The sequence below is a fragment of the Scyliorhinus canicula genome, chromosome 9 (genome assembly GCF_902713615.1).
Source record: "Scyliorhinus canicula chromosome 9, sScyCan1.1, whole genome shotgun sequence".
NCBI classification, from domain to species: domain Eukaryota; kingdom Metazoa; phylum Chordata; class Chondrichthyes; order Carcharhiniformes; family Scyliorhinidae; genus Scyliorhinus; species Scyliorhinus canicula.
In genome coordinates, this window is record NC_052154.1 from 1,840,181 (window position 1) to 1,867,912 (window position 27,732).

At 52.3% G+C, this 27,732-nt stretch overlaps 2 protein-coding genes across 3 annotated transcripts in view; both read left to right on the forward strand.

Moving 5' to 3' along the window:
• Positions 1-24,159, forward strand: part of gpatch1 (G patch domain containing 1) — a 58,579-nt gene extending 34,420 nt beyond the window's left edge. The window contains exons 12-19 of one of the 2 annotated variants that reach the window (XM_038806179.1): positions 156-334; positions 8,098-8,225; positions 12,156-12,280; positions 14,355-14,524; positions 18,814-19,156; positions 21,465-21,566; positions 22,296-22,447; positions 23,977-24,159. In XM_038806179.1, coding sequence (XP_038662107.1) covers positions 156-334; positions 8,098-8,225; positions 12,156-12,280; positions 14,355-14,524; positions 18,814-19,156; positions 21,465-21,566; positions 22,296-22,447; positions 23,977-24,144 — 1,367 coding nt within the window. In that variant the 3' untranslated portion in view covers positions 24,145-24,159. The remainder of the gene's footprint in view (positions 1-155; positions 335-8,097; positions 8,226-12,155; positions 12,281-14,354; positions 14,525-18,813; positions 19,157-21,464; positions 21,567-22,295; positions 22,448-23,976) is intronic. The other variant, XM_038806180.1, reaches the window with a different exon arrangement.
• Positions 24,160-25,630: 1,471 nt separating this feature from the next.
• The window catches only part of LOC119972011 (uncharacterized PE-PGRS family protein PE_PGRS46-like), a gene marked incomplete at its 5' end in the record, with an annotated part of 3,473 nt that continues 1,371 nt past the window's right edge, over positions 25,631-27,732 (forward strand). Inside the window, one exon of the mRNA XM_038808434.1 lies at positions 25,631-26,184. Within this exon, the coding sequence (XP_038664362.1) occupies positions 25,631-26,184 (554 nt within the window). The remainder of the gene's footprint in view (positions 26,185-27,732) is intronic.

The window sequence follows — 27,732 nt, forward strand, 5'->3', positions numbered from 1 at the left end:
CACTTCCTCAAAAAATTCAATCAAGTTTGTTCGGCATGACCTCCCTCTGACAAAGCCATGGATCATCCTATAATCTCCTACTTGAGGGAATACAAGCCTAGTTGAAACAACCTGTCCTCATACTTTGCTTTTTTTTAATTGTCTGAACCTGCTAGATGCCCTGGACAGTAGCCTGGACCCCAACATGACCGAATGGGAGCGAGACCGGGAGCAGTACGAGTTTAGCCGTGCAGCTACGCTGTATCGTCCCAGCAGCGCCTCACTAGCATCTCGTTTTACAAGCGCCAAGTTTTCCGAGGACACGGACAAGGTGGAAGTGCCTGAGCAGCAGGAGGTATGACTGTCCTGATCGAGTGTTGACCAGAAGGACATCGGTCAGAGGCTGCAACAGAAAGTGCCCCATTGCACAGTTCAGTGGTATCAGTTTACAGAAAGCTGTTGAAACTGGCTTAGTGGTCGGAGGCAGAGGGTGATGGTCGAAGGTTGTTTTTGTGACTGGAAACCTGTACCCAGTGGTGTTCTGCAGGGATGGGTGCTGGCTCCCTTGTTTGTCGTGTACATTAATGATCTAGATGTGAATGTAGGGGGTATGATCAGTAAGCCTGCAGATGACACGGAAATTGGTGGTGTGGTAAATAGTAAGGAGGAAAGTTTTCGATAACAGGATGATATAGGCGGGCTGGTCAGGATGATATAGGCGGGCTGGTCAGGATGATATAGGCGGGCTGGTCAGGATGATATAGGCGGGCTGGTCAGGGTGATATAGGCGGGCTGGTCAGGATGATATAGGCGGGCTGGTCAGGGTGATATAGGCGGGCTGGTCAGGATGATATAGGCGGGCTGGTCAGGGTGATATAGGCGGGCTGGTCAGGATGATATAGGCGGGCTGGTCAGGATGATATAGGCGGGCTGGTCAGGATGATATAGGCGGGCTGGTCAGGGTGATATAGGCGGGGCTGGTCAGGATGATATAGGCGGGCTGGTCAGGATGATATAGGCGGGCTGGTCAGGATGATATAGGTGGGCTGGTCAGGATGATATAGGCGGGCTGGTCAGGATGATATAGGCGGGCTGGTCAGGGTGATATAGGCGGGCTGGTCAGGGTGATATAGGCGGGCTGGTCAGGATGATATAGGCGGGCTGGTCAGGGTGATATAGGCGGGCTGGTCAGGATGATATAGGCGGGCTGGTCAGGATGATATAGGCGGGCTGGTCAGGGTGATATAGGCGGGCTGGTCAGGATGATATAGGCGGGCTGGTCAGGATGATATAGGCGGGCTGGTCAGGGTGATATAGGCGGGCTGGGCAGGATGATATAGGCGGGCTGGTCAGGATGATATAGGCGGGCTGGTCAGGATGATATAGGCGGGCTGGGCAGGGTGATATAGGCGGGCTGGTCATGATGATATAGGCGGGCTGGTCAGGATGATATAGGCGGGCTGGTCAGGATGATATAGGCGGGCTGGTCAGGATGATATAGGCGGGGCTGGTCAGGATGATATAGGCGGGCTGGTCAGGATGATATAGGCGGGCTGGTCAGGGTGATATAGGCGGGCTGGTCAGGGTGATATAGGCGGGCTGGTCAGGATGATATAGGCGGGCTGGTCAGGATGATATAGGCGGGGCTGGTCAGGATGATATAGGCGGGCTGGTCAGGATGATATAGGCGGGGCTGGTCAGGGTGATATAGGCGGGCTGGTCAGGATGATATAGGCGGGCTGGTCAGGATGATATGGGCGGGCTGGTCAGGGTGATATAGGCGGGGCTGGTCAGGATGATATAGGCGGGGCTGGTCAGGGTGATATAGGCGGGCTGGTCAGGGTGATATAGGCGGGCTGGTCAGGATGATATAGGCGGGCTGGTCAGGATGATATAGGCGGGCTGGTCAGGATGATATAGGCGGGCTGGTCAGGATGATATAGGCGGGCTGGTCAGGATGATATAGGCGGGCTGGTCAGGATGATATAGGCGGGCTGGTCAGGATGATATAGGCGGGCTGGTCAGGGTGATATAGGCGGGCTGGTCAGGATGATATAGGCGGGCTGGTCAGGATGATATAGGCGGGCTGGTCAGGATGATATAGGCGGGCTGGTCAGGGTGATATAGGCGGGGCTGGTCAGGATGATATAGGCGGGCTGGTCAGGATGATATAGGCGGGCTGGTCAGGATGATATAGGCGGGCTGGTCAGGGTGATATAGGCGGGCTGGTCAGGGTGATATAGGCGGGCTGGTCAGGATGATATGGGCGGGCTGGGCAGGGTGATATAGGCGGGCTGGGCAGGATGATATAGGCGGGCTGGTCAGGGTGATATAGGCGGGCTGGTCAGGATGATATAGGCGGGCTGGTCAGGGTGATATAGGCGGGCTGGTCAGGGTGATATAGGCGGGCTGGTCAGGATGATATAGGCGGGCTGGTCAGACGTGGCAAATGGAATTCAACCCTGAAATGTGAGAGGTGATTTATTTTGGGGAAACTAACAAGGCAAGGCGATACACAAAGAATGATGGGACTCTAGGAAGTACAGAGGACCAGAGGGACCTTGGGGTGCATGTCCAAAGATTCCTGAAGGCAGCAGGACAGATAGATAAGGTGGTTAAGAAGGCATATGGGTGGGTGGCACGGTGGCGCAGTGGGTTAGCACTGCTGCCTCACGTTGCCGAGGACCCGGGTTCGATCCCGGCTCTGGGTCACTGTCCGTGTGGAATTTGCACGTTCTCCCCGTGTTTGCGGGGTTTCACCCCCACAACCCAAAGATGTGCAGGATAGGTGGATTGGCCACACTAAATTGCCCCTTAATTGGGAAAAAATGAATTGGGTACTCTAAATTTATTTTTAAAAAAGGCATATGGGATACTTGCCTTTATTAGCCGAGGCACAGAATGTACGAGCCAGGTGGTTATGACGGAGCTGTTAACACTGGTTAGGCCACAGCTAGAGTACGATGTGCAGTTCTGGTCCCTATAGGAAGGATGTAATTGCACTGGATAGGGTGCAGAGGAGATTCACCAGGAGGTTGCCTGGGCTGGAGAGGAGTTTCAGCTACACAGAGGCTGGGATTGTTTTCCTTCGAGTAGAGAAGGCTGAGGGGGAACATGATTGAGGTGTATAAGGTTATGAGGGATATAGATAGGGTAGTTGAGGAAAGGTTTCCCCCTCAGTGGAGGGGATCAATAACCAGGGGGCACAGATTTAAGGGGTTGGAAATTTAGAGGAAACCCTTCTTTCACCCAGAGGGTGGTGGGAATCAGGAACTCTCTGCCTGGAAGGGTGGTGGAGGCGGGGACCCTCACTACATTTCAGAAGCAGTTGGATGAGCAGTTGAAACACCACAGCGGACCAAGTGCTGGAAAATAGGATCAGAGTAAATAGGTGGTGATGTCCGGTGCAGACTCACTGAAAATGAAATGAAATGAAAATCGCTTATTGTCACAAGTAGGCTTCAAATGAAATTACTTTGAAAAGCCCCTAGTCACCACATTCCGGCACCTGTTTGGGGAGACTGGTACGGGAATTGAACCGTACTGCTGGCCTGCCTTGGTCTGTTTTCAAAGCCAGCGATTTAGCCCAGTGTGCTAAACCAGCCACTGGGGCGAAGGGCTCTTGCTGTAAAAGTCGATGACGGTATGATCCTATGACTAACGAAGCCTTCGTTCCTGAGGGATGGTAACTGTACTTTTACAAATCTTATTTTATTCCGAAGTGCAAGATTTACTACAAAGTCTACCAGGTGCATGGACCTACATCCACCATACTGAGCCATGGAGACCGGGAATGATTGGGATCAGACTGGGAATGATTGGGATCAGCATGCATCAGACTGGGAATGATCGGGATCACCATGCATCAGACTGGGAATGATCGGGATCACCATGCATCAGACTGGGAATGTTTGGGATCATGATGTATCAGACCGGAAATTATTGGGATCACCGTGTATCAGACTGGGAATGATTGGGATCACCGTTTATCAGACCTGGAATGATCGGGATCACCATGCATCAGATGGAATGATCGGGATCATCATGCATCAGACTGGGAATGATTGGGATCACGATGTATCAGACCGGGAATGATTGGGATCACCGTGTATCAGACCGGGAATGATTGGGATCACCATGTTACAGACCGGGAATGATCAGGATCACTATGTATCAGACTGGGAATGATCGGGATCAGCATGTATCAGACTGGGAATGATCGGGATCAGTATGTATCAGACTGGGAATGATCGGGATCAGTATGTATCAGACTGGGAATGATCGAGATCAGCATGTGTCAGACTGGGAATGATCGGGATCAGCATGTATCAGACTGGGAATGATCGGGATCAGCATGTGTCAGACTGGGAATGATCGGGATCAGCATGTATCAGACTGGGAATGATCGGGATCAGTATGTCTCTGACTGGGAATGATCAGGATCAGCATGTGTCAGACTGGGAATGATCGGGTTCACCATGTATCTGACTGAGAATGATCGGGATCACCATGTATCGGACTGGGAATGATCGAGAACAGTATGCATCAGACTGGGAATGATCGGGATCACCATGTATCAGACTGGGAATGATCGGGATCACCATGTATCAGACTGGGAATGATCGGGATCAGCATGTATCGGACTGGGAATGGTCGGGATCACCATGTATCAGACTGGGAATGATCGGGATCACCATGTTACAGACCGGGAATGATCGGGATCGCCACGTATCACACTGGGAATGATCGGGATCACCATATATCCGACCAGGAATGATTGGGATTACCATGTATGACACTGGGAATGATCAGGATCACCAGGTATCAGACCGGGAATGATTGGGATCACGATGTATCACACTGGGTATGATCGGGATCAGCATGTATCAGACTGGGAATGATCGGGATCACCATTTATCAGACTGGAAATGAACGGGATCAGCGTGTATCAGACCGGGAATGATCGGGATCACCATGCATCAGTCTGGGAATGAACGGGATCAGTATGTATCAGACTGGGAATGATCGGGATCAGTATGCATCAGACTGGGAATGATCGGGATCACCGTGCATCAGTCTGGGAATGAACGGGATCAGCGTGTATCAGACCGGGAATGACTGGGATCAGTATGTCTCAGACTGGGAATTATCGGGATTAACATGTATCAGACTGGGAAAGAACGGGATCAGCGTGTATCAGACCGGGAATGATCGGGATCACCGTTTTTCAGACTGGGAGTTATCGGGATCACCATGTGTCAGACCGGGAATGATCGGGAACACCATGTATCAGACTGGGAATGATCGGGATCACCATGTACCAGATTGGGAAAGATCGGGAACACCATGTATCAGACTGGGAATGATTGGGATCACCATGTGTCAGACCGGGAATGATCGGGAACAGTATGTCTCAGACTGGGAATGATCGGGATCAGTATGTCTCAGACTCGGAATAATCGGGATTAGCATGTATCAGACCGGGAATGATCGGGATCACCATGTGTCAGACTGGGAATGATCGGGATCAGCATGTATCAGACTGGGAATGATCGGGATCAGCATGTACCAGATTGGGAATGATCGGGATCACCATGTATCAGACCGGGAATGGTTGCGATCGCTAAGTATCAGACCGGGAATTGTCGGGATCGCCATGTATCAGACTGGGAATGATTGGGATCACGATGTATCAGACTGGGAATGATCGGGATCAGTATGTATCAGACTGGGAATGATCGGGAACAGTCTGTATCAGATTGGGAATGATTGGGATCAGTATGCATCAGACTGGGAATGATCGGGATCAGCATGCGTCAGACTGGGAATGATGGGGATCAGCATGTATCAGACTGGGAATGATCTGGATCAGTATGTATCATACTGGGAATGATTGGGATCAGTATGTCTCTGACTGGGAATGATCGGGATCAGTATGTATCAGACTGGGAATGATCGGGATCAGCATGTGTCAGACTGGGAAAGATGGGAATCAGCATGTATCAGACTGGGAATGATCGGGATCAGCATGTATCAGACTGGGAATGATCGGCTTCACCATGTATCTGACTGAGAATGATCGAGATCAGCATGTATCGGACTGGGAATGATCGGGATCAGTATGTATCAGACTGGGAATGATCGGGATCAGTATGTATCAGACTGGGAATGATCGGGATCAGCATGCGTCAGACTGGGAATGATTGGGATCAGTATGTCTCTGACTGGGAATGATCGGGATCAGTATGTATCAGACTGGGAATGATCGGGATCGCCATGTATCAGACTGGGAATGATCGGGATCACCATGTGTCAGACCGGGAATGATCGGGAACAGTATGTATCAGACTGGGAATGATCGGGATCACCATGTACCAGATTGGGAATGATCGGGAACACCATGTATCAGACCGGGAATGATCGGGATCAGTATGTATCAGACTGGGAATGATTGGGATCAGTATGTCTCAGACTGGGAATGATCAGGATCAGCATGTATTAGACTGGGAATGATAGGAATCAGCATGTATCAGACTGGGAATGATCGGCATCAGTATGTAGCAGACTGGGAATGATCGGCATCAGTATGTAGCAGACTGGGAATGATCGGGATCACCATGTATCAGACTGGGAATGATCAGGATCACCATGTATCAGACCGGGAAAGATCGGGATCAGCATGTATCAGACTGGGAACGGTCGGGATCGCCATGTATCAGACTGGGAATGATCGGGATCACCATGCATCAAACTCGGAATAATCGGGATTAGCATGTATCAGACCGGGAATGATCGGGATCACAATTTATAAGACTGGGAATGATCAGGATCACCATGTATCAGACCGGGAATGATCGGGATCAGTATGTATCAGACTGGGAATGATCTGGATCAGTATGTATCAGACTGGGAATGATTGGGATCAGCATGTGTCAGACTGGGAATGATGGGGATCAGCATGTATCAGACTGGGAATGATCTGGATCAGTATGTATCAGACTGGGAATGATTGGGATCAGTATGTCTCTGACTGGGAATGATCGGGATCAGTATGTATCAGACTGGGAATGATCGGGATCAGCATGTATCGGACTGGGAATGGTCGGGATCACCATGTATCAGACTGGGAATGATCGGGATTAGCATGATTCAGACCGGGAATGATTGGTATCACCATCTATCAGACTGGGAATGATCGGGATCAGCATGTATCGGACTGGGAACGGTCGGGATCGCCATGTATCAGACTGGGAATGATCGGGATCACCATGTGTCAGACTGGGAATGATCGGGATCACCATGTACCAGATTGGGAATGATCGGGAACACCATGTATCAGACCGGGAATGATCGGGATCAGTATGTATCAGACTGGGAATGATTGGGATCAGTATGTCTCAGACTGGGAATGATCAGGATCAGCATGTATTAGACTGGGAATGATGGGAATCAGCATGTATCAGACTGGGAATGATCGGCATCAGTATGTAGCAGACTGGGAATGATCGGGATCACCATGTATCAGACTGGGAATGATCAGGATCACCATTTATCAGACCGGGAAAGATCGGGATCAGCATGTATCAGACTGGGAACGGTCGGGATCGCCATGTATCAGACTGGGAATGATCGGGATCACCATGCATCAAACTCGGAATAATCGGGATTAGCATGTATCAGACCGGGAATGATCGGGATCACAATTTATAAGACTGGGAATGATCAGGATCACCATGTATCAGACCGGGAATGATCGGGATCAGTATGTATCAGACTGGGAATGATCGGGATCAGCATGTATCAGACTGGGAATGATCGCGATCAGCATGATTCAGACTGGGAATGATCGGGATCAGTGTGTATCAGACTGAAGCTGGGAAGTAACAAGTTTTGCCTTTGATGTTTGCAGAGTCACCTGATCACAATTAGCCCAGAAGTAAAATAGGCACCAAAAAACCAGATCAGTCGGATCTGTTTGGTCCCAAACTCAGCAGGGCTGTCCCACTGTCTCACAAACCATTGTCCCCCTCCACATGCTGAGTGATCTTGTCCCCCTGGAGTGGATCCACTCAGTGATCTGGATGCTGACTGCTTTACTTTTCTCTCCACTCTGTACAGGCTGAAACCAACGATAAAGAGTCTGCGGTGAAAATGAAGATGTTCGGGAGTCTCACCAGAGACAAGCTTGAGTGGCATCCCGAGAAACTACTTTGCAAACGATTCAATATTCCTGATCCCTACCCAGGGTATGTGCCAACTGCAGGATACAATCTCTCTCACTCTGGCTATACACTGTGTACAGGATTCAGTATCTCTCTGGGTATACACTGTGTACAGGATTCACTCTCTCTGGGTATACACTGTGTACAGGATTCAGTATCTCTCTGGGTATACACTGTGTACAGGATTCACTCTCTCTGGGTATACACTGTGTACAGGATTCACTCTCTCTGGGTATACACTGTGTACAGGATTCAGTATCTCTCTGGGTATACACTGTGTACAGGATTCACTCTCTCTGGGTATACACTGTGTACAGGATTCACTCTCTCTGGGTATACACTGTGTACAGGATTCAGTATCTCTCTGGGTATACACTGTGTACAGGATTCACTCTCTCTGGGTATACACTGTGTACAGGATTCAGTATCTCTCTGGGTATACACTGTGTACAGGATTCACTCTCCCTGGGTATACACTGTGTACAGGATTCAGTCTCTCTCTGGGTATACACTGTGTACAGGATTCACTATCTCTGGGTATACACTGTGTACAGGATTTAGTATCTCTCTGGGTATACACTGTGTACAGGATTCACTCTCTCTGGGTATACACTGTGTACAGGATTTAGTATCTCTCTGGGTATACACTGTGTACAGGATTCAGTATCTCTCTGGGTATACACTGTGTACAGGATTCAGTATCTCTCTGGGTATACACTGTGTACAGGATTCAGTCTCTCTCTCTCTATCTCTCTCTCTCTCTCTCTCTCTCTCTCTCTCTCTCTCTCCACTGTGTACAGGATTCAGTATCTCTCTGGGTATACACTGTGTACAGGATTCACTCTCTCCCTGGGTATACACTGTGTACAGGATTTACTCTCCCTGGGTATACACTGTGTACAGGATTCACTCTCTCCCTGGGTAAACACTGTGTACAGGATTCACTCTCTCTCTGGGTATACACTGTGTACAGGATTCGCTCTCTCTGGGTATACACTGTGTACAGGATTCACTCTCTCTGGGTATACACTGTGTACAGGATTCGCTCTCTCTGGGTATACACTGTGTACAGGATTCACTCTCTCTCTCTGGGTATACACTGTGTACAGGATTCACTCTCTCTGGGTATACACTGTGTACAGGATTTAGTCTCTCTCTGGGTATACACTGTGTACAGAATTTAGTATCTCTCTCTGGGTATACACTGTATACAGGATTCTCTCTCTCTCTCTGGCTATACACTGTGTACAGGATTCACTCTCTCTGGGTATACACTGTGTACAGGATTCACTCTCTCTCTCTGGGCATACACTGTGTACAGGATTCACTCTCTCTCTCTCTGGGTATATACTGTGTACAGGATTCAGTCTCTCTGGGTATACACTGTGTACAGGATTCACTCTCTCCCTGGGTATACACTGTGTACAGGATTCACTCTCTCTGGGTATACACTGTCTACAGGATTCAGTCTCTCTCTCTCTGGGTATACACTGTGTACAGGATTCACTCTCTCTCTCTGGGTATACACTGTGTACAGGATTCAGTATCTCTCTCTCTGGGTATACACTGTGTACAGGATTCACTCTCTCTCTCTCTGGGTATACACTGTGTACAGGATTCAGTATCTCTCTGGGTATACACTGTGTACAGGATTCAGTATCTCTCTGGGTATACACTGTGTACAGGATTCAGTCTCTCTGGGTATACACTGTGTACAGGATTCACTCTCTCTGGGTATACACTGTGTACAGGATTCACTCTCTCTGGGGATACACTGTGTACAGGATTCACTCTCTCTCTGGGTATACACTGTACAGGATTCAGTATCTCTCTGGGTATACACTGTGTACAGGATTCACTCTCTCTCTCTCTGGGTATACACTGTGTACAGGATTCACTCTCTCTCTGGGTATACACTGTGTACAGGATTCACTCTCTCTCTCTGGGTATACACTGTACAGGATTCACTCTCTCTCTCTCTCTCTGGGTATACACTGTGTACAGGATTCACTCTCTCTCTCAGGGTATACACTGTGTACAGGATTCACTCTCTCTGGGTATACACTGTGTACAGGATTCACTCTCCCTGGGTATACACTGTGTACAGGATTCACTCTCTCCCTGGGTATACACTGTGTACAGGATTCGCTCTCTCTGGGTATACACTGTGTACAGGATTTAGTCTCTCTGGGTATACACTGTACAGGATTCACTCTCTCTGGGTATACACTGTGTACAGGATTCGCTCTCTCTGGGTATACACTGTGTACAGGATTCACTCTCTCTCTAGGTATACACTGTGTACAGGATTCACTCTCTCTGGGTATACACTGTGTACAGGATTCACTCTCCCTGGGTATACACTGTGTACAGGATTCACTCTCTCTCTGGGTATACACTGTGTACAGGATTCACTCTCTCTCTGGGTATACACTGTGTACAGGATTCACTCTCTCTGGGTATACACTGTGTACAGGATTCAGTCTCTCTGGTATACACTGTGTACAGGATTCACTCTCTCTGGGTATACACTGTGTACAGGATTCAGTCTCTCTGGTATACACTGTGTACAGGATTCACTCTCTCTGGGTATACACTGTGTACAGGATTCAGTCTCTCTGGTATACACTGTGTACAGGATTCACTCACTCTCTCTGGGTATACACTGTGTACAGGATTCACTCTCTCTGGGTATACACTGTGTACAGGATTCACTCTCTCTGGGTATACACTGTGTACAGGATTCACTCTCTCTCTGGGTATACACTGTACAGGATTCAGTCTCTCTCTGGGTATACACTGTACAGGATTCACTCTCTCTCTCTGGGTATACACTGTGTACAGGAGTCACTCTCCCTGGGTATACACTGTGTACAGGATTCAGTCTCTCTCTCTGGGTATACACTGTGTACAGGATTCTCTCTCTCTCTCTCTCTCTGGGTATACACTGTGTACAGGATTCACTCTCTCTCTCTCTCTGGGTATACACTGTGTACAGGATTCACTATCTCTCTGGGTATACACTGTGTACAGGATTCACTCTCTCTCTCTGGGTATACACTGTACAGGATTCAGTCTCTCTCTCTGGGTATACACTGTGTACAGGATTCACTCTCTCTGGGTATACACTGTGTACAGGAGTCACTCTCTCTCTGGGTAGACACTGTACAGGATTCACTCTCTCTCTGGGTATACACTGTGTACAGGATTCACTCTCTCTCTCTCTGGGTATACACTGTGTACAGGATTCACTCTCTCTGTCTCTGGGTATACACTGTGTACAGGAGTCACTCTCTCTCTGGGTATACACTGTGTACAGGATTCACTCTCTCTCTGGGTATACACTGTGTACAGGATTCACTCTCTCTGGGTATACACTGTGTACAGGATTCACTCTCTGGGTATACACTGTGTACAGGATTCACTCTCTCTGTGTATACACTGTGTACAGGATTCACTCTCTCTGGGTATACACTGTGTACAGGATTCACTCTCTTTGGGTATACACTGTGTACAGGATTCACTCTCTCTGGGTATACACTGTGTACAGGATTCACTCTCTTTGGGTATACACTGTGTACAGGATTCACTCTCTCTCTCTGGGTATACACTGTGTACAGGATTCACTCTCTTTGGGTATACACTGTGTACAGGATTCACTCTCTCTCTCTGGGTATACACTGTGTACAGGATTCAGTCTCTCTCTCTCTCTCTGGGTATATTGGATTGGCCATGTTGAATTGCCCCTTAATTTGAAAAAAGGAATTGGGTACTGCAGATTAAAAACGAGAGTGGTGAAAGTGGAAATAAAGCTGTCTGTGAAGAGTGGGGTTATATGTTGGGTGCTGGAACTGGTATACAGCTCGGTGAGCTGCTTCTGATGATATCTCTCTCAGTTCTTTCAGCTTTGACCTGCTCCGAGTTTTATCATTTGTTATCTTTCTAATTCGCCAGGTCAACCAAGTCTGGACTCCTCAAAGTGAAACGGGACAAATATTCGGTGTTTAACTTTTTGACCGTCCCCACGGCTCCCGCACCAAGTGTAAAGGAAACAAAAAGGGAAAGTGCACAACACGATAGTGAGTACAACTGTTACAAAATAAATCCCCAGCCTGTGGGTAGATTAACCTCCTAGCCAGTTAGGCAGCATGGTGGCACAGTGGTTAGCACTGCTGTCTCATGGCGCCAAGGTCCCAGGTTAGATCCTGGCACCGAGTCACTGTCCGTGTGGAGTTTGCACATTCTTCCTGTGTCTGTGTGGGTTTCACTCCCACAACACACAGATGTGCAGGGTAGGATTGGCCACGCTAAATTGCTCCTTAATTGGAAAAAAATAATTGGGTACTCTCAATTTATTTTTAAACAACTCTTAGCTAGTGAGCGAGTCACTGGATTATCTCCCAACCAGTGAGCGCGTCACTGGATTATCTCCCAACCAGTGAGCGCGTCACTGGATTATCTCCCAACCAGTGAGCGCGTCACTGGATTATCTCCCAACCAGTGAGCGTGTCACTGGATTATCTCCCAACCAGTGAGCGCGTCACTGGATTATCCCCCATAGCCAGATAGCACATCACTGGATATCTCCCAAACCAGTGAAAGCGTCACTGGATTATCCCCACAGCCCGTGCGTGGATTAACCTCTAACCGGTGAATGCAACAGCTATTGAGCACGTCACTGGACCCCTCACCCCCCAGCCAGTCAGCAAGTGACTAGATTATCCCCCAGCCAGTGGGCATGTCACTGGAACCCCCCTCCCCCCAGCCAGTGGGCATGTCACTGGAACCCCCCCCCCCCCCCAGCCAGTGGGCATGTCACTGGAACCTCCCTCCCCCCCCCCAGCCAGTGGGCATGTCACTGGAACCCCCCCTCCCCCCGGCCAGTGGGCATGTCACTGGAACCCCCCTCCCCCCCCCCCCCCCCAGCCAGTGGGCATGTCACTGGAACCCCCCTCCCCCCCCCCCCCAGCCAGTGGGCATGTCACTGGAACCCCCCCTCCCCCCGGCCAGTGGGCATGTCACTGGAACCCCCCTCCCCCCCCCCAGCCAGTGGGCATGTCACTGGAACCCCCCCCCCCCCCCCCCAGCCAGTGGGCATGTCACTGGAACCCCCCTCCCCCCCCCCCCCCCCCCCCCCCCCCCCAGCCAGTGGGCATGTCACTGGAACCCCCCTCCCCCCCCCCCCCCCAGCCAGTGGGCATGTCACTGGAACCCCCCTCCCCCCCCCCCCCCAGCCAGTGGGCATGTCACTGGAACCCCCCCCCCCCTCTCTCCCCCCCCCCCCCCAGCCAGTGGGCATGTCACTGGAACCCCCCCCCCCCCCCCAGCCAGTGGGCATGTCACTGGAACCCCCCCCCCCCCCCCCAGCCAGTGGGCATGTCACTGGACCCCCCCCCCCCCCCAGCCAGTGGGCATGTCACTGGAACCCCCCTCCCCCAGCCAGTGGGCATGTCACTGGAACCCCCCCCCCCCAGCCAGTGGCCATGTCACTGGAACCCCCCTCCCCCAACTGCTCCCTCAGGCCAGTGAGTGTATTACTGCATTTTCTCCTATCTCCCCCCACAGTGAGTGAGCACGGCACTGGATTATCCCCGGCCACCCCCCCCCCCCCCCCCCCCCCCCCCCCACGGTCGGCGCAGGTTTCGAGGGCCGAAGGGCCTGTTCCTGTACTGAACTTTCCTTTGTTCTCATCACTGGATTACCCCCTCCCCCAGCCAGTGAACACACCACTGGATTATTCCCCCTCCCACCCCACCCCCAGCCAATGACCTTGCCCCTGGATTATCCCCCCCCCCCCCCACCCGCCCCCTTGCCACCGCATATGACACTGATCAATCAATCGTGCTGCCTCCTCCTCCAGTCAGTCACCTGGGTTTGCCTGGTGATGCCTGTAAACTACCAGCCAATAACCAACACCACAGATTATTACTGCAACAAAATGAAGCATCTTCAGCAGAGGAAATGAAACACGAGGAATTGAGCAACAAACAGATAAAGATCCCTGTGGAGTAACTGTAACTGTGAGACCTGCTTCCCAAGACGGACAGAATGCAGTGCTTCGTGAATGTTACAGAGAATTCTGGAATTTTGTTGGTGTGATATTCAGAAGCGTGAATCTCATTTCAAATTTAATAAACGCTCTATTTCAATTAGGAGCTCTGAAATCCCCTGAATCCAGAAGACGGTCGAGGTGGGACATGTCAGCAGAGGACAAGGAGAAAGATATTGTTCATCATGCTGCTAATACTGCAGCAGAAACAAGTTTAATACGACATACAGAGAAAGTGGTCGAACAGGACAGAGAAAACAGCCCTTCAGAGAAGGTACCAGGGTAGCTGACATTTGTGTAGTCTCACAGGATTTCCTGGGAGCAAATGGGAACTGTAGACCTGGGTATGTGATAGATGGAGTTCATACAGATTCCCAGGCATTGTTTGAAAACATAGAACATTACAGCGCAGTACAGGCCCTTCGGCCCACGATGTTGCACCGTCCTGTGAAACCCTTCTAAAGTCCCTCTACACTATTCCCTTATCGTCCATATGCCTATCCAATGACCATTTGAATGCGTTTAGTGTTGGCGAGTCCACTACTGTTGCAGGCAGGGCATTCCATGCCCTTAGTACTCTCTGAGTAAAGAACCTACCTCTGACATCTGTCCTATATCTATCTCCCCTCAATTTAAAGCTATGTCCCCTCGTGCTGGACATCACCATCTGAGGAAAAAGGCTCTCTATGTCCACCCTATCTAATCCTCTGATCATCTTGTATGCCTCAATTAAGTCCCCTCTAAACCTTCTTCTCTCTAACGAAAACAGCCTCAGGTCCTTCAGCCTTTCCTCATATGACCTTCCCTCCATACCAGGCAACATTCTTGTAAATCTCCTTTGTACCCTTTCCAATGCTTCCACATCCTTCCTATAATGTGGTGACCAGAACTGCACACAATACTCCAAATGCGGCCGCACCAGAGTTTTGTACAACTGCAACATGACCTCATGGCTCCGAAACTCAATTCCTCTACCAATAAAAGCTAACACACCGTACGCCTTATTAACAACCCTCTCAACCTGGGTGGCAACTTTCAGGGATCTATGGACATGGACACCGAGATCTCTCTGCTCGTCCACACTACCAAGAATCTTACCATTAGCCCAGTACTCTGCCTTTCTGTTATTCCTTCCAAAATGAATCACCTCACACTTTTCTGCATTAAACTCCATTTGCCACCTGTCAGCCCAGCTCTGCAGCTTATCTATGTCCCTCTGTAACTTGTAACATCCTTCTGCACTGTTCACAACTCCACCGACTTTAGTGTCATCGAAAAGTTCCGCAGAAAGAATTATTCGGAAAAGTCGAGCCTGATGTATAAACGGGTAAATGATGGTGGGAAGGCATTATGGGGCTTGAGTACCTGGATGTCGGTCAGATTCGGGGGAAGAGGCCCAGGACTAATGGAAGGTGCCAGCCATCGGTATTAGAATCTTCTCTCTATGGAAGTGAACTGGATTTCAGGCATAATATATATTAATGATTTGGATGAGGGAACAAAATGTAACATCTCAAAGTTTGCAGATGATACCAAGTTGGGTGGAAGGGTGAATTGTGACGAGGATGCAGGGATCCTACAGCAAGATCTGGACAGGTTGGGCGAGTGGGCAAATCAATGGCAGATGCAGTATAATTTGGATAAGTGTGAGGTTATTCATTTTGGAAGCAAAAACAGGAAGGCAGATTACTGCCTGAATGGTTGTAAATTGGGAGAGGGGAGTGTGCAGCGGGACCTGGGTGTCCTTGTGCACCAGTCGCTGAAGGTAAGCATGCAGGTGCAGCAGGCGGTAAAGAAGGCTAACGGTATGTTGGCCTTCATTGCGAGAGGTTTCGAGTATAGAAGCAGGGATGTGTTGCTGCAATTATACAGGGCCTTGGTGAGGCCACACCTGGAGTATTGTGTGCAGTTTTGGTCTCCTTCTCTGAGGAAGGATGTTCTTGCTCTCGAGGGAGGGCAGCGAAGGTTTACCAGACTGATTCCAGGGATGGTGGGACTGCCATATGAGGAGAGATTGACTAGGATGGGATTGTTCTCGCCTGAGTTCAGAAGAATGAGGGGGAATCTCATAGAGGCTTATAAAATTCTAACAGGACTGGACAGGGTAGATGCAGGGAAGATGTTCCCAATGATGGGTGTGTCCAGATCCAGGGGTCACAGCCTGAGGATTCAGGGTAAACCATTTCGGACAGAGATAAGGAGACATTTCTTCACACAAAGCGGTGAGCCTGTGGAATTCATTACCACAGGAAGTAGTTGATGCTAAAACATTGAATATATTCAAGAGGCAGCTGGATATAGCACTTGGGGAGAATGGGATCAAAGGCTATGGGGCCAAAACAGGATTAGGCTATTGAGTTGGATGATCAGCCATGATCGTGATGAATGGCGGAGCAGGCTCGAAGGGCCAAAAGGCCTCCTCCTGCTCCTATCTTCTATGTGTCTATGATTGTAGTGGTTGTATTGAGATGAATTGAGTACAAAAGAAACATATTTTTGGTAATTCTCTATGAAATAAGTGACTTGGCTCCATATAAAATAACTGTTTAATCTGTAGGAAGTTTTAACAGACCAGGACACAATGCAATTCCTTTACTCCTATTTGGAGTATTCCCAGGGTGATGGTAGTGGTTCTGATATAAAACTGACAACCCAGAGGTTGAGTTCTAATCCTTTTTTTTCTTTTCTTTATAAATTTCGATTATCCAATTATTTTTTTTCAATTAAGGGGCAATTTAGCATGGCCAATCCACCTGACCTGGCGTGGTGGTGTTATCACTGGGTTAGTCATCCAGAGAGCCATGCTAACGCTCTGAGAACATGGGTTCAAATCCCACCACAGCAGCTAATAAATATGGAGCATGAAGCTAGTCTCAGTGAAGGTCACCATGACAACTATCATTGATGTTGTAAAGATTTCTCTGATTCACTAATACCCTTTAGGGAAGGAAATCTTCAATCCTTACCCGGCCTGGCCACAATGGTCTGGCTCAAAAGACCATAAAAAATGTTTTCAGCAAACATAAAGGAACAGAGTCACATGACTGCTAATTCGTTTTAACAACAAGAAAAAAACATTTATTAACCATGAAAATTTTGATTATAATACAATACTTCTTTAATCTCCGCTTAGCATCACAAATGTGTACTGTTTTCAAAAATAACAGCCCACTTTGAAACCAAAGGACCGATGCCACTCAACTGAACCTCCATGAATTTCTTCTCAAATTCCCTCCAGATGATTGTCACAAGTGTTTCCAAACTCCACTTCCAACAAAACACGCTTTAAAATCTTCTTTCAAGCAATGCTTTTCATCAGCTGTTTTCCAGCTCTGGGTTTCCCAACTATCCTTTCATAAAGCTTCTGCTCCACTGATGTAAAAAGGAATCCAGCTCCAGGTTTTCCACCTCTCCTTTCAGGCTTCCTTTGTCTTCGATGCTTTGACACAAACTCTGAGATCCAGCCACCAATTTCCACAATAATTTCAAATGACGTCTCAAAACTGTAATAAGATACCACAAACTCTGGAACTATTTCAGATATATTTTTGACGTCTCGTGATCCAAGTCATTTTCATCTCTTGGACTTTACTTGACAGTATCCTGTTCTAGTCCCCATTTCCACTGTTCCTTTAACTATCCTTAGAAACTTCTCTTCATTTCTCTAACTTCCTTAACTTGCTGTCCTTTAGATTTCTGCATTTGTTTTTTTAACCATTACTCTGGTATGGCATTTCTTCTAGCAAAGCTGACAGAGTTGTTCCCCCTTTAGTTTCCTATAACTACGGCTATGGAGAAAGGAAGTAAAGAATATGACGGTACAGTGAGAGCAGACTCGTATGGAGCATACTTGCTGGCATGGACCAGTTGGGCCGAATAGCCTGCAGAAAATAATTTGTAATTTATGTAATCGAGGTTAACAGTATATTGACCTCTACTCCACCTGTCTGTTAATGGACTTTGTGGCTTTTTCTTAGATCCATGCAGTCATTTATGGCACAAAAGACGGCCATTTGGTCCATGCCGTTCCTGCTGGCTCTCGATGGAGCAACCTCGTCAGTCCCATTACTCACTCTATTCCTGTAGCCCTCAAAATGTATTTCCTTCAAGTCTCATTCAATTTCCGTTTGAAATCATTAATCACCTCGGCTTCCACCACCCTCGTAGGCACCAGATCATTGCCACTCACTACATAAAAGTTATTTTGCTCAAAAGCTTAAATCTTAAAGCTTAAGTCCTACAATCAACTAATGGGGACAGTATCACTCTGTCTCCCTCATCCAATAATCGTGTACACCTATCCCTCAATCTCCTTTGCCCCAAGGAAAACAACTCCAACTTCTCCAACCTAAAATCCCTCGTCCCTGGTCCCATTCTGGTAAATCCTCCTCTGCACCCTCTGTGTCCCTCACACCTGTGCTGGCCAGAACTGGACACAATACCCGAGGTGTGATCTAACCAGAGAAATTGCGTTGGATAGGTTCAGAAACAATTGTTCCAGTTGTGGCTTTGATTTTTTTTTTTTGTTGCTATATTAAAGGTAATTTTTTTTCTTCCTTGTAGGTGGATGCTGAGGAGGAAGAAAGCCGGCCGTCCATGGACTTATTCAAAGCTATCTTCGCCAGTTCATCTGAGGAAAATTCGTCGTCTTCCTCCTCCGATGAGGCAGAGGAGGTTGAAGATGAGGAGCCCAGTGAAATGGACCCCCTTCCTGGAATGCAAGGTGCAGGGACGTCTGTACCGTGGATACCCCCCGCAGTCTGTCAGCCTGGTATACCCCCCGCAGTCTGTCAGCCTGGTATACCCCCCGCAGTCTGTCAGCCTGGTATACCCCCCGCAGTCTGTCAGCCTGGTATACCCCCCGCAGTCTGTCAGCCTGGTATACCCCTCACAGTCTGTCAGCCAGGTTAGTTTACTGAGCCACTTTGTGATTGGCTACATTCAATTTATCTTTGGTTACATTAATTTATCCTTTCTCCAATGTAACACCTCCAGAGAATAGGCACAACAACTTGACTAGCATTCCGTACCTCTTTCCTGTACAGTAAGAAGTCTTACAACACCAGGTTAAAGTCCAACAGGTGTGTTTGGAGTCACTAGCTTTTGGAGAGCAGCTCCTTCCTCAGGTGAGTAAAGAGGTGGGCTCCACAGTAAAGAGGTGGCCTGGGCTTGCAAAATTCTACAAAATGTCCTGGCTTGAGACTATTCACACTTCTTTAACCTGTGATTATCCCTCTCTCCAGTTGCACTGTCTGGACCTGTAAAGACTTAATTACCAGCAAAGACTCGCATTCAAAGTATCATCTTGCATCTTTGACTTTGTCTATATATGGGTTTGTGGAACCCACCTCTTTACTCGCCTGAGGATGGAGCAGTGCTCTGAAAGCTAATGATTCAAAGCAAACCTGTTGGACTTTAACCTGGTGTTGTAAGACTTCTTACTGTGCTCACCCCAGTCCACCGCCGGCATTTCAATATCTTTCCTGCAGTCATCTATAGCTTCACTTAGTGTAGAGAGAGCTTTACTCTGTATCTAACCCCGTGCTGTACCTGTCCTGGGAGTGTTTGATGGGGACAGTGTAGAGGGAGCTTTACTCTGTATCTAACCCCGTGCTGTACCTGTCCTGGGAGTGTTTGATGGGGACAGTGCAGAGAGAGCTTTTCTCTGTATATAACCCCGTGCTGCACCTGTCCTGGGAGTGTTTGATGGGGACAGTGTAGAGGGAGCATTACTCTGTATCTAACCCCGTGCTGTACCTGTCCTGGGAGTGTTTGATGGGGACAGTGTAGAGGGAGCTTTACTCTGTATCTAACCCCGTGCTGTACCTGTCCTGGGAGTGTTTGATGGGGACAGTGCAGAGAGAGCTTGTCTCTGTATCTAACCCAGTGCTGTGCCTGTCCTGGGAGTGTTTGATGGGGACAGTTTAGAGGGAGCTTTACTCTGTATCTAACCCCGTGCTGTACCTGTCCTGGGAGTGTTTGATGGGGACAGTGTGAGGGAGCTTTACTCTGTGTCTAACCCCGTGCTGTACCTGTCCTGGGAGTGTTTGATGGGGACAGTGTAGAGGGAGCTTTACTCTGTATCTAACCCCATGCTGTACCTGTCCTGGGAGTGTTTGATGGGGACAGTGTAGAGGGAGCTTTACTCTGTATCTAACCCCATGCTGTACCTGTCCTGGGAGTGTTTGATGGGAACAGTGTAGAGGGAGCTTTACTCTGTATCTAACCCCATGCTGTCCCTGTCCTGGGAGTGTTTGATGGGGTCAGTGCAGAGGGAGCTTTACTCTGTATCTAACCCCGTGTTGTACCTGTCCTGGGAGTGTTTGATGGGGACAGTGTAGAGGGAGCTTTACTCTGTATCTAACCCCGTGCTGTACCTGTCCTGGGAGTGTTTGATGGGGACAGTGTAGAGGGAGCTTTACTCTGTATCTAACCCTGTGCTGTACCTGTCCTGGGGGTGTTTGATGGGGACAGTGTAGAGGGAGCTTTACTCTGTATCTAACCCCGTGCTGTACCTGTCCTGGGGGTGTTTGATGGGGACAGTGTAGAGGGGGCTTTACTCTGTATCTAACCCCGTGCTGTACCTGTCCTGGGGGTGTTTGATGGGGACAGTGTAGAGGGAGCTTTACTCTGTATCTAACCCCGTGCTGTACCTGTCCTGGGGGTGTTTGATGGGGACAGTGTAGAGGGAGCTTTACTCTGTATCTAACCCCGTGCTGTACCTGTCCTGGGAGTGTTTGATGGGGACAGTGTAGAGGGAGCTTTACTCTGTATCTAACCCCGTGCTGTACGTGTCCTGGGACTGTTTGATGGGGACAGTGTGAGGGAGCTTTACTCTGTATCTAACCCCGTGCTGTACCTGTCCTGGGAGTGTTTGATGGGGACAGTGTAGAGGGAGCTTTACTCTGTATCTAACCCCGTGCTGTACCTGTCCTGGGGGTGTTTGATGGGGACAGTGTAGAGGGGGCTTTACTCTGTATCTAACTGTACCTGTACCTGTCCTGGGGGTGTTTGATGGGGACAGTGTAGAGGGTGCTCTAATTTGTACATTTCATGTGCTCTTTTTGAATCCAGTAACCAGTTTCCCAGGATTTTATCTGTTTCACCAATACAAACACAGAGATATGTCCTCACCACCGGACCTACCTGTGGACTTGTTATGTGCAGTTGTCTGTATTTGATGACTGAAAACGGTTTGTTCTTTTTACTTTTAGTGAAAGAGTCTGATGGAAATCCGGAAACAGCGCAGTGCAGCGCACAGACTCCCACAGACAAAGAGGAATTTGGGCCCAGGCTGCCACCTGCTCTCCTGTTTGGTGAGATGCTAATTCCTGTGTAAATTGTGTAGCTAGAAAACAATCAGTGTGTGGACATCACCAATATGGACTGCAATAAAAACCAAAGTAGTTGTACTGAACTCTTGTTAAATCACTGCTAATGCCTCAGCCATAGAGAGAACCAGGTGCATTTCAGGGCAGACTTGAAATGTTAGAATCATAGAATTTACAATGCAGATCGGCCCATCAAGTCTGTACCAGCCCTTGGAAAGAGCACCCTACTCAAGCCCACACCTCCAGCCTATCCCCGTAACCCAGTAACCCCACCTAACCTTTTGGACACTAAGAGGCAAATTAGCATGGCCAAATTGGACTGTGGGAGGAAACCGGAGCACCCGGAGGAAACCCACGCAGACACGGGGGAGAACGTGCAGACTCCGCACAGACAGCGACGCAGCAGGGAATTGAACCTGGGACCCTGGTGCTGTGAAGCAACTGTGCTGCCCTCCGTGCCACCCCCTGTGCCACCCTGTGCCGCCCTCTGTGCCACCCCCTGTGCCAAACCCGCTGAGATTGCCCAGTATTTTCCAGTTTTTTGGATGAAACGGAAGTATTCTCTAACAACATAGATTATACAGACAGGAGGGTATTCTTGATTCGATGTGAGATAGATTATGTAAAGCACTGTTGCACTCGGTAACAGATTATACTGGTATCTGTCCAGTTCACAGCATTGATATATGGGTTGTGTTTCTTGTTAAACTGAAGGTAACACAAAGACATCGGCTGATTACACCACTCGTTCTCCAGTACCGGAATGCAAGAGGTCAGAGGAATGCCACAGCACATCTCAACAAAAGGACAGACTGAAAAAGAAACACAAAGAAAGGCAGAAAGGAAAGAAAGCAAAAAAAGAGAAGGTGAGTTCAGAGTCACGGCGATTGTGCTGGAGGGAAAAGCACCCTGAAACGCTGATATAACTTCTCTGAGCTGAGCCTGCCCTGGTGCTCGGAATGGTGTGTGTTAGTCAGGGATACCCCAACACTGGGCATTAAAATGACAGGCAGCTGCCCCCGGGATCATACACAGCAGTCTCCAGTCACTCTGTTTTCCCACAATACCACTGATTCATTTCACTTTCTGTCAGTCAACTTGGACAATAAACCTCCAACGTTGTGGTCCCGTCCAGATCCGGCATTGGAGGCACTAACCGGCCCAGACCCTCCCACACAGAGACTGACTGACACACATCCTCCCCACTGAGAAAGGGTCAGTACTGGGGGAGTGCTCCACTGTCAGAGGGTCAGTACTGAGGGGGTGCTACACTGTCAGAGGGTCAGTACTGAGGGAGCTCCGCACTGTCAGACGGTCAGTACTGAGGGAGTGCCGCACTGTCAGAGGGTCAGTGCTGAGGGAGTGCCGCACTGTCAGAGGGTCAGTACTGAGGGAGTGCCGCACTGTCAGATGGACAGTACTGAGGGAGAGCTGCACTGTCAGAGGGCCAGTACTGAGGGAGTGCCACACTGTCAGAGGGTCAGTACTGAAGGAGTGCTGCACTGTCAGAGGGTCAGTACTGAGGGAGTGCCGCACTGTCAGAGGGTCAGTGCTGAGGGAGTGCCGCACTGTCAGAGGGTCAGTGCTGAGGGAGTGCCGCACTGTCAGAGGGTCAGTACTGAGGGAGTGCTCCACTGTCAGAGAGTCAGTACTGAGGGGGTGCTACACTGTCAGAGGGTCAGTACTGAGGGAGTGCTGCACTGTCAGAGGGTCAGTACTGAGGGAGCTCCGCACTGTCAGAGGGTCAGTACTGAGGGAGCTCCGCACTGTCAGACGGTCAGTACTGAGGGAGTGCCGCACTGTCAGAGGGTCAGTGCTGAGGGAGTGCCGCACTGTCAGAGGGTCAGTACTGAGGGAGTGCCGCACTGTCAGAGGGTCAGTACTGAGGGAGTGCCGCACTGTCAGATGGACAGTACTGAGGGAGTGCCGCACTGTCAGAGGGTCAGTACTGAGGGAGTGCCGCACTGTCAGATGGACAGTACTGAGGGAGTGCTGCACTGTCAGAGGGTCAGTACTGAGGGAGTGCCGCACTGTCAGAGGGTCAGTACTGAGGGAGTGCCACACTGTCAGAGGGTCAGTACTGAGGGAGTGCTGCACTGTCAGAGGGTCAGCACTGAGGGAGTGCCACACTGTCAGAGGGTCAGTGCTGAGGGAGTGCCGCACTGTCAGAGGGTCAGTACTGAGGGAGTGCTGCACTGTCAGAGGGTCAGTACTGAGGGAGCGCTGCACTGTCAGAGGGTCAGTACTGAGGGAGTGCTGCACTGTGGTGATTAACACTGTGTTTCCTATAGTAGAACAGTGGGTACATTTCTAACAGTGATTCATTGGTTGTAAACCTCTATGGGACGTCCCAAGATGGTTGAGGATGTTGTAGAAATGTCTCTCTTTTGATCAGCAGAAAAAGAAACACAAAAAGCACAAACACAGATCGAAACCGAAGAGCAGGAACCTGAAGGAGAGTGACAGCAGCTCCGGGGAGTCCGAGGCGCTGGAGGGCAGTGGCAGGATTGACGGTGGCAAGTACCCTCACTCTGTGTCCCCGGCAGACCTGCTCAAACGGTGAATATTCCCAGTTACAGCCAAGCACACAGAATGCAGATATTGAGAGTTTAGTGGGCAGGAGTGTCTGTGGTGACGGATCGAACTGAAACCAATCTTTAAATACTTTTGTAAGAATTTATTTACAGGGATGCACAACACCTCCTCACCTAACCACCGTAGTTTCAGTCTGTCACTGGGAACACGTCAGCCCCCGGCTCACGCTCGCCCCCCGGCTCACGCTCGCCCCCGGCTCACGCTCGCCCCCCGGCACACGCTCGCCCCCGGCTCACGCTCGCCCCCGGCTCACGCTCGCCCCCCGGCTCACGCTCGCCCCCGGCTCACGCTCGCCCCCCGGCTCACGCTCGCCCCCCGGCACACGCTCGCCCCCGGCTCACGCTCGCCCCCGGCTCACGCTCGCCCCCGGCTCACGCTCGCCCCCCGGCTCACGCTCGCCCCCCGGCTCACGCCCCCCCCCGGCTCACGCCCCCCCCCCGGCTCACGCTCGCCCCCGGGCTCACGCTCGCCCCCGGGCTCACGCTCGCCCCGGCTCACGCTCGCCCCCGGCTCACGCTCGCCCCCCGGCTCACGCTCGCCCCCCGGCTCACGCTCGCCCCCCGGCTCACGCTCGCCCCCCGGCTCACGCTCGCCCCCCGGCTCACGCTCGCCCCCGGCTCACGCTCGCCCCCCCGGCTCACGCTCGCCCCCCGGCTCACGCTCGCCCCCGGCTCACCCGCCCCGCTCACGCTCCCCCGGCTCACGCTCGCCCCCCGGCTCACGCTCGCCCCCCGGCTCACGCCCCCCCCCGGCTCACGCCCCCCCCCCGGCTCACGCTCGCCCCCGGGCTCACGCTCGCCCCCGGGCTCACGCTCGCCCCCGGCTCACGCTCGACCCCGGCTCACGCTCGCCCCCCGGCTCACGCTCGCCCCCCGGCTCACGCTCGCCCCCCGGCTCACGCTCGCCCCCCGGCTCACGCTCGCCCCCCGGCTCGCGCTCGCCCCCCGGCTCGCGCTCGCCCCCCGGCTCGCGCTCGCCCCCCGGCTCGCGCTCGCCCCCCGGCTCACGCTCGCCCCCCGGCTCACGCTCGCCCCCCGGCTCACGCTCGCCCCCCGGCTCACGCTCGCCCCCCGGCTCACGCTCGCCCCCCGGCTCACGCTCACAATTGATAACAATTCACAAGGACATTGGGGTCGTTTTGTCTCCATTTTTTTACTTTTTGTATAAGCAGGAGGCAAGAAGCATTTAAAATATTTCTCCAATTTAAGTAAATTTATGTGAAAAAAGCTTGAAAACAAACTAAAAGGAATATATAAATGTAGCCAAAGATTAATGAGAGCAGGTTATGGCTGGACCGGAATGTGCAGGAATTTGGCAGCGGTGACACCGTCCAGTAGGTGGTGCGAATTCTCCCGCTCGGAATCATTGAGCTGGAGTGAGGTAGAGACAGTGGGGCAGGCCGAGACGGTGGGGCGTACCGAGACGGTGGGACGGGCCGAGACGGTGGGACGGGCCGAGACGGTGGGACAGGCCGAGACGGTGGGACGGGCCGAGACGGTGGGACGGGCCGAGACGGTGGGACGGGCCGAGACGGTGGGACGGGCCGAGACGGTGGGACAGGCCGAGACGGTGGGACGGGCCGAGACGGTGGGACGGGCCGAGACGGTGGGACGGGCCGAGACGGTGGGACGGGCCGAGACGGTGGGACAGGCCGAGACGGTGGGACAGGCCGAGACGGTGGGACGGGCCGAGACGGTGGGACAGGCCGAGACGGTGGGACGGGCCGAGACGGTGGGACAGGCCGAGACGGTGGGACAGGCCGAGACGGTGGGACGTACCGAGACGGTAGGGCGTACCGAGACGGTGGGACGGGCCGAGACGGTGGGACAGGCCGAGACGGTGGGACAGGCCGAGACGGTGGGACAGGCCGAGACGGTGGGACAGGCCGAGACGGTGGGACGTACCGAGACGGTGGGGCGTACCGAGACGGTGGGACGGGCCGAGACGGTGGGACGGGCCGAGACGGTGGGACGGGCCGAGACGGTGGGACGGGCCGAGACGGTGGGGCGTACCGAGACGGTGGGGCAGGCCGAGACGGTGGGGCGTACCGAGACGGTGGGACAGGCCGAGACGGTGGGGCGTACCGAGACAGTGGGGCGTACCGAGACGGTGGGGCGGGCCGAGACAGTGGGACAGGCCGAGACGGTGGGACAGGCCGAGACGGTGGGACGGGCCGAGACGGTGGGACAGGCCGAGACTGTGGGGCGTGCCGAGACGGTGGGGCGTACCGAGACGGTGGGGCGTACCGAGACGGTGGGGCGTACCGAGACGGTGGGGCGTACCGAGACGGTGGGGCGGGCCGAGACGGTGGGGCGTACCGAGACGGTGGGACAGGCCGAGACGGTGGGACAGGCCGAGACGGTGGGACAGGCCGAGACGGTGGGACGTGCCGAGACGGTGGGACGGGCCGAGACGGTGGGGCGTACCGAGACGGTGGGACGTGCCGAGACGGTGGGGCGTACCGAGACGGTGGGGCATACCGAGACGGTGGGGCGTACCGAGACGGTTAGACGGGCCGAGACGGTGGGGCGTACCGAGACGGTGGGACGGGCCGAAACGGTGGGACGGGCCGAGACGGTGGGGACAGGCCGAGACGGTGGGACGGGCCGAGACGGTGGGACGGGCCGAGACGGTGGGACGGGCCGAGACGGTGGGACGGGCCGAGACGGTGGGACGGGCCGAGACGGTGGGACGGGCCGAGACGGTGGGGCGTACCGAGACGGTGGGACGGGCCGAGACGGTGGGACAGGCCGAGACGGTGGGGCGTACCGAGACGGTGGGACGGGCCGAGACGGTGGGACAGGCCGAGACGGTGGGGCGTACCGAGACGGTGGGGCGTACCGAGACGGTGGGACGGGCCGAGACGGTGGGGCGTACCGAGACGGTGGGACGGGCCGAGACGGTGGGACGGGCCGAGACGGTGGGACGGGCCGAGACGGTGGGGCGTACCGAGACGGTGGGACGGGCCGAGACGGTGGGGCGTACCGAGACGGTGGGACGGGCCGAGACGGTGGGACGTACCGAGACGGTGGGACGGGCCGAGACGGTGGGGCGTACCGAGACGGTGGGGCGGGCCGAGACGGTGGGACGTACCGAGACGGTGGGGCGGGCCGAGACGGTGGGACGGGCCGAGACGGTGGGGCGTACCGAGACGGTGGGACGGGCCGAGACGGTGGGACGGGCCGAGACGGTGGGACGGGCCGAGACGGGGGGCGTACCGAGACGGTGGGACGTGCCGAGACGGTGGGACGGGCCGAGACGGTGGGACGGGCCGAGACGGTGGGACGGGCCGAGACGGTGGGACGGGCCGAGACGGTGGGACGGGCCGAGACGGTGGGACAGGCCGAGACGGCGGACGTACCGAGACGGTGGGGCGGGGACGGGATGGTGGGACGGGCCGAGACGGTGGGACGGGCCGAGACGGTGGGACGGGCCGAGACGGGTGGGACGGGCCGAGACGGTGGGACGGTGGGGCGGGGACGGGGACGGTGGGACGGGGCCGAGACGGTGGGACGGGCCGAGACGGTGGGGCGGGCCGAGACGGTGGGACGTACGG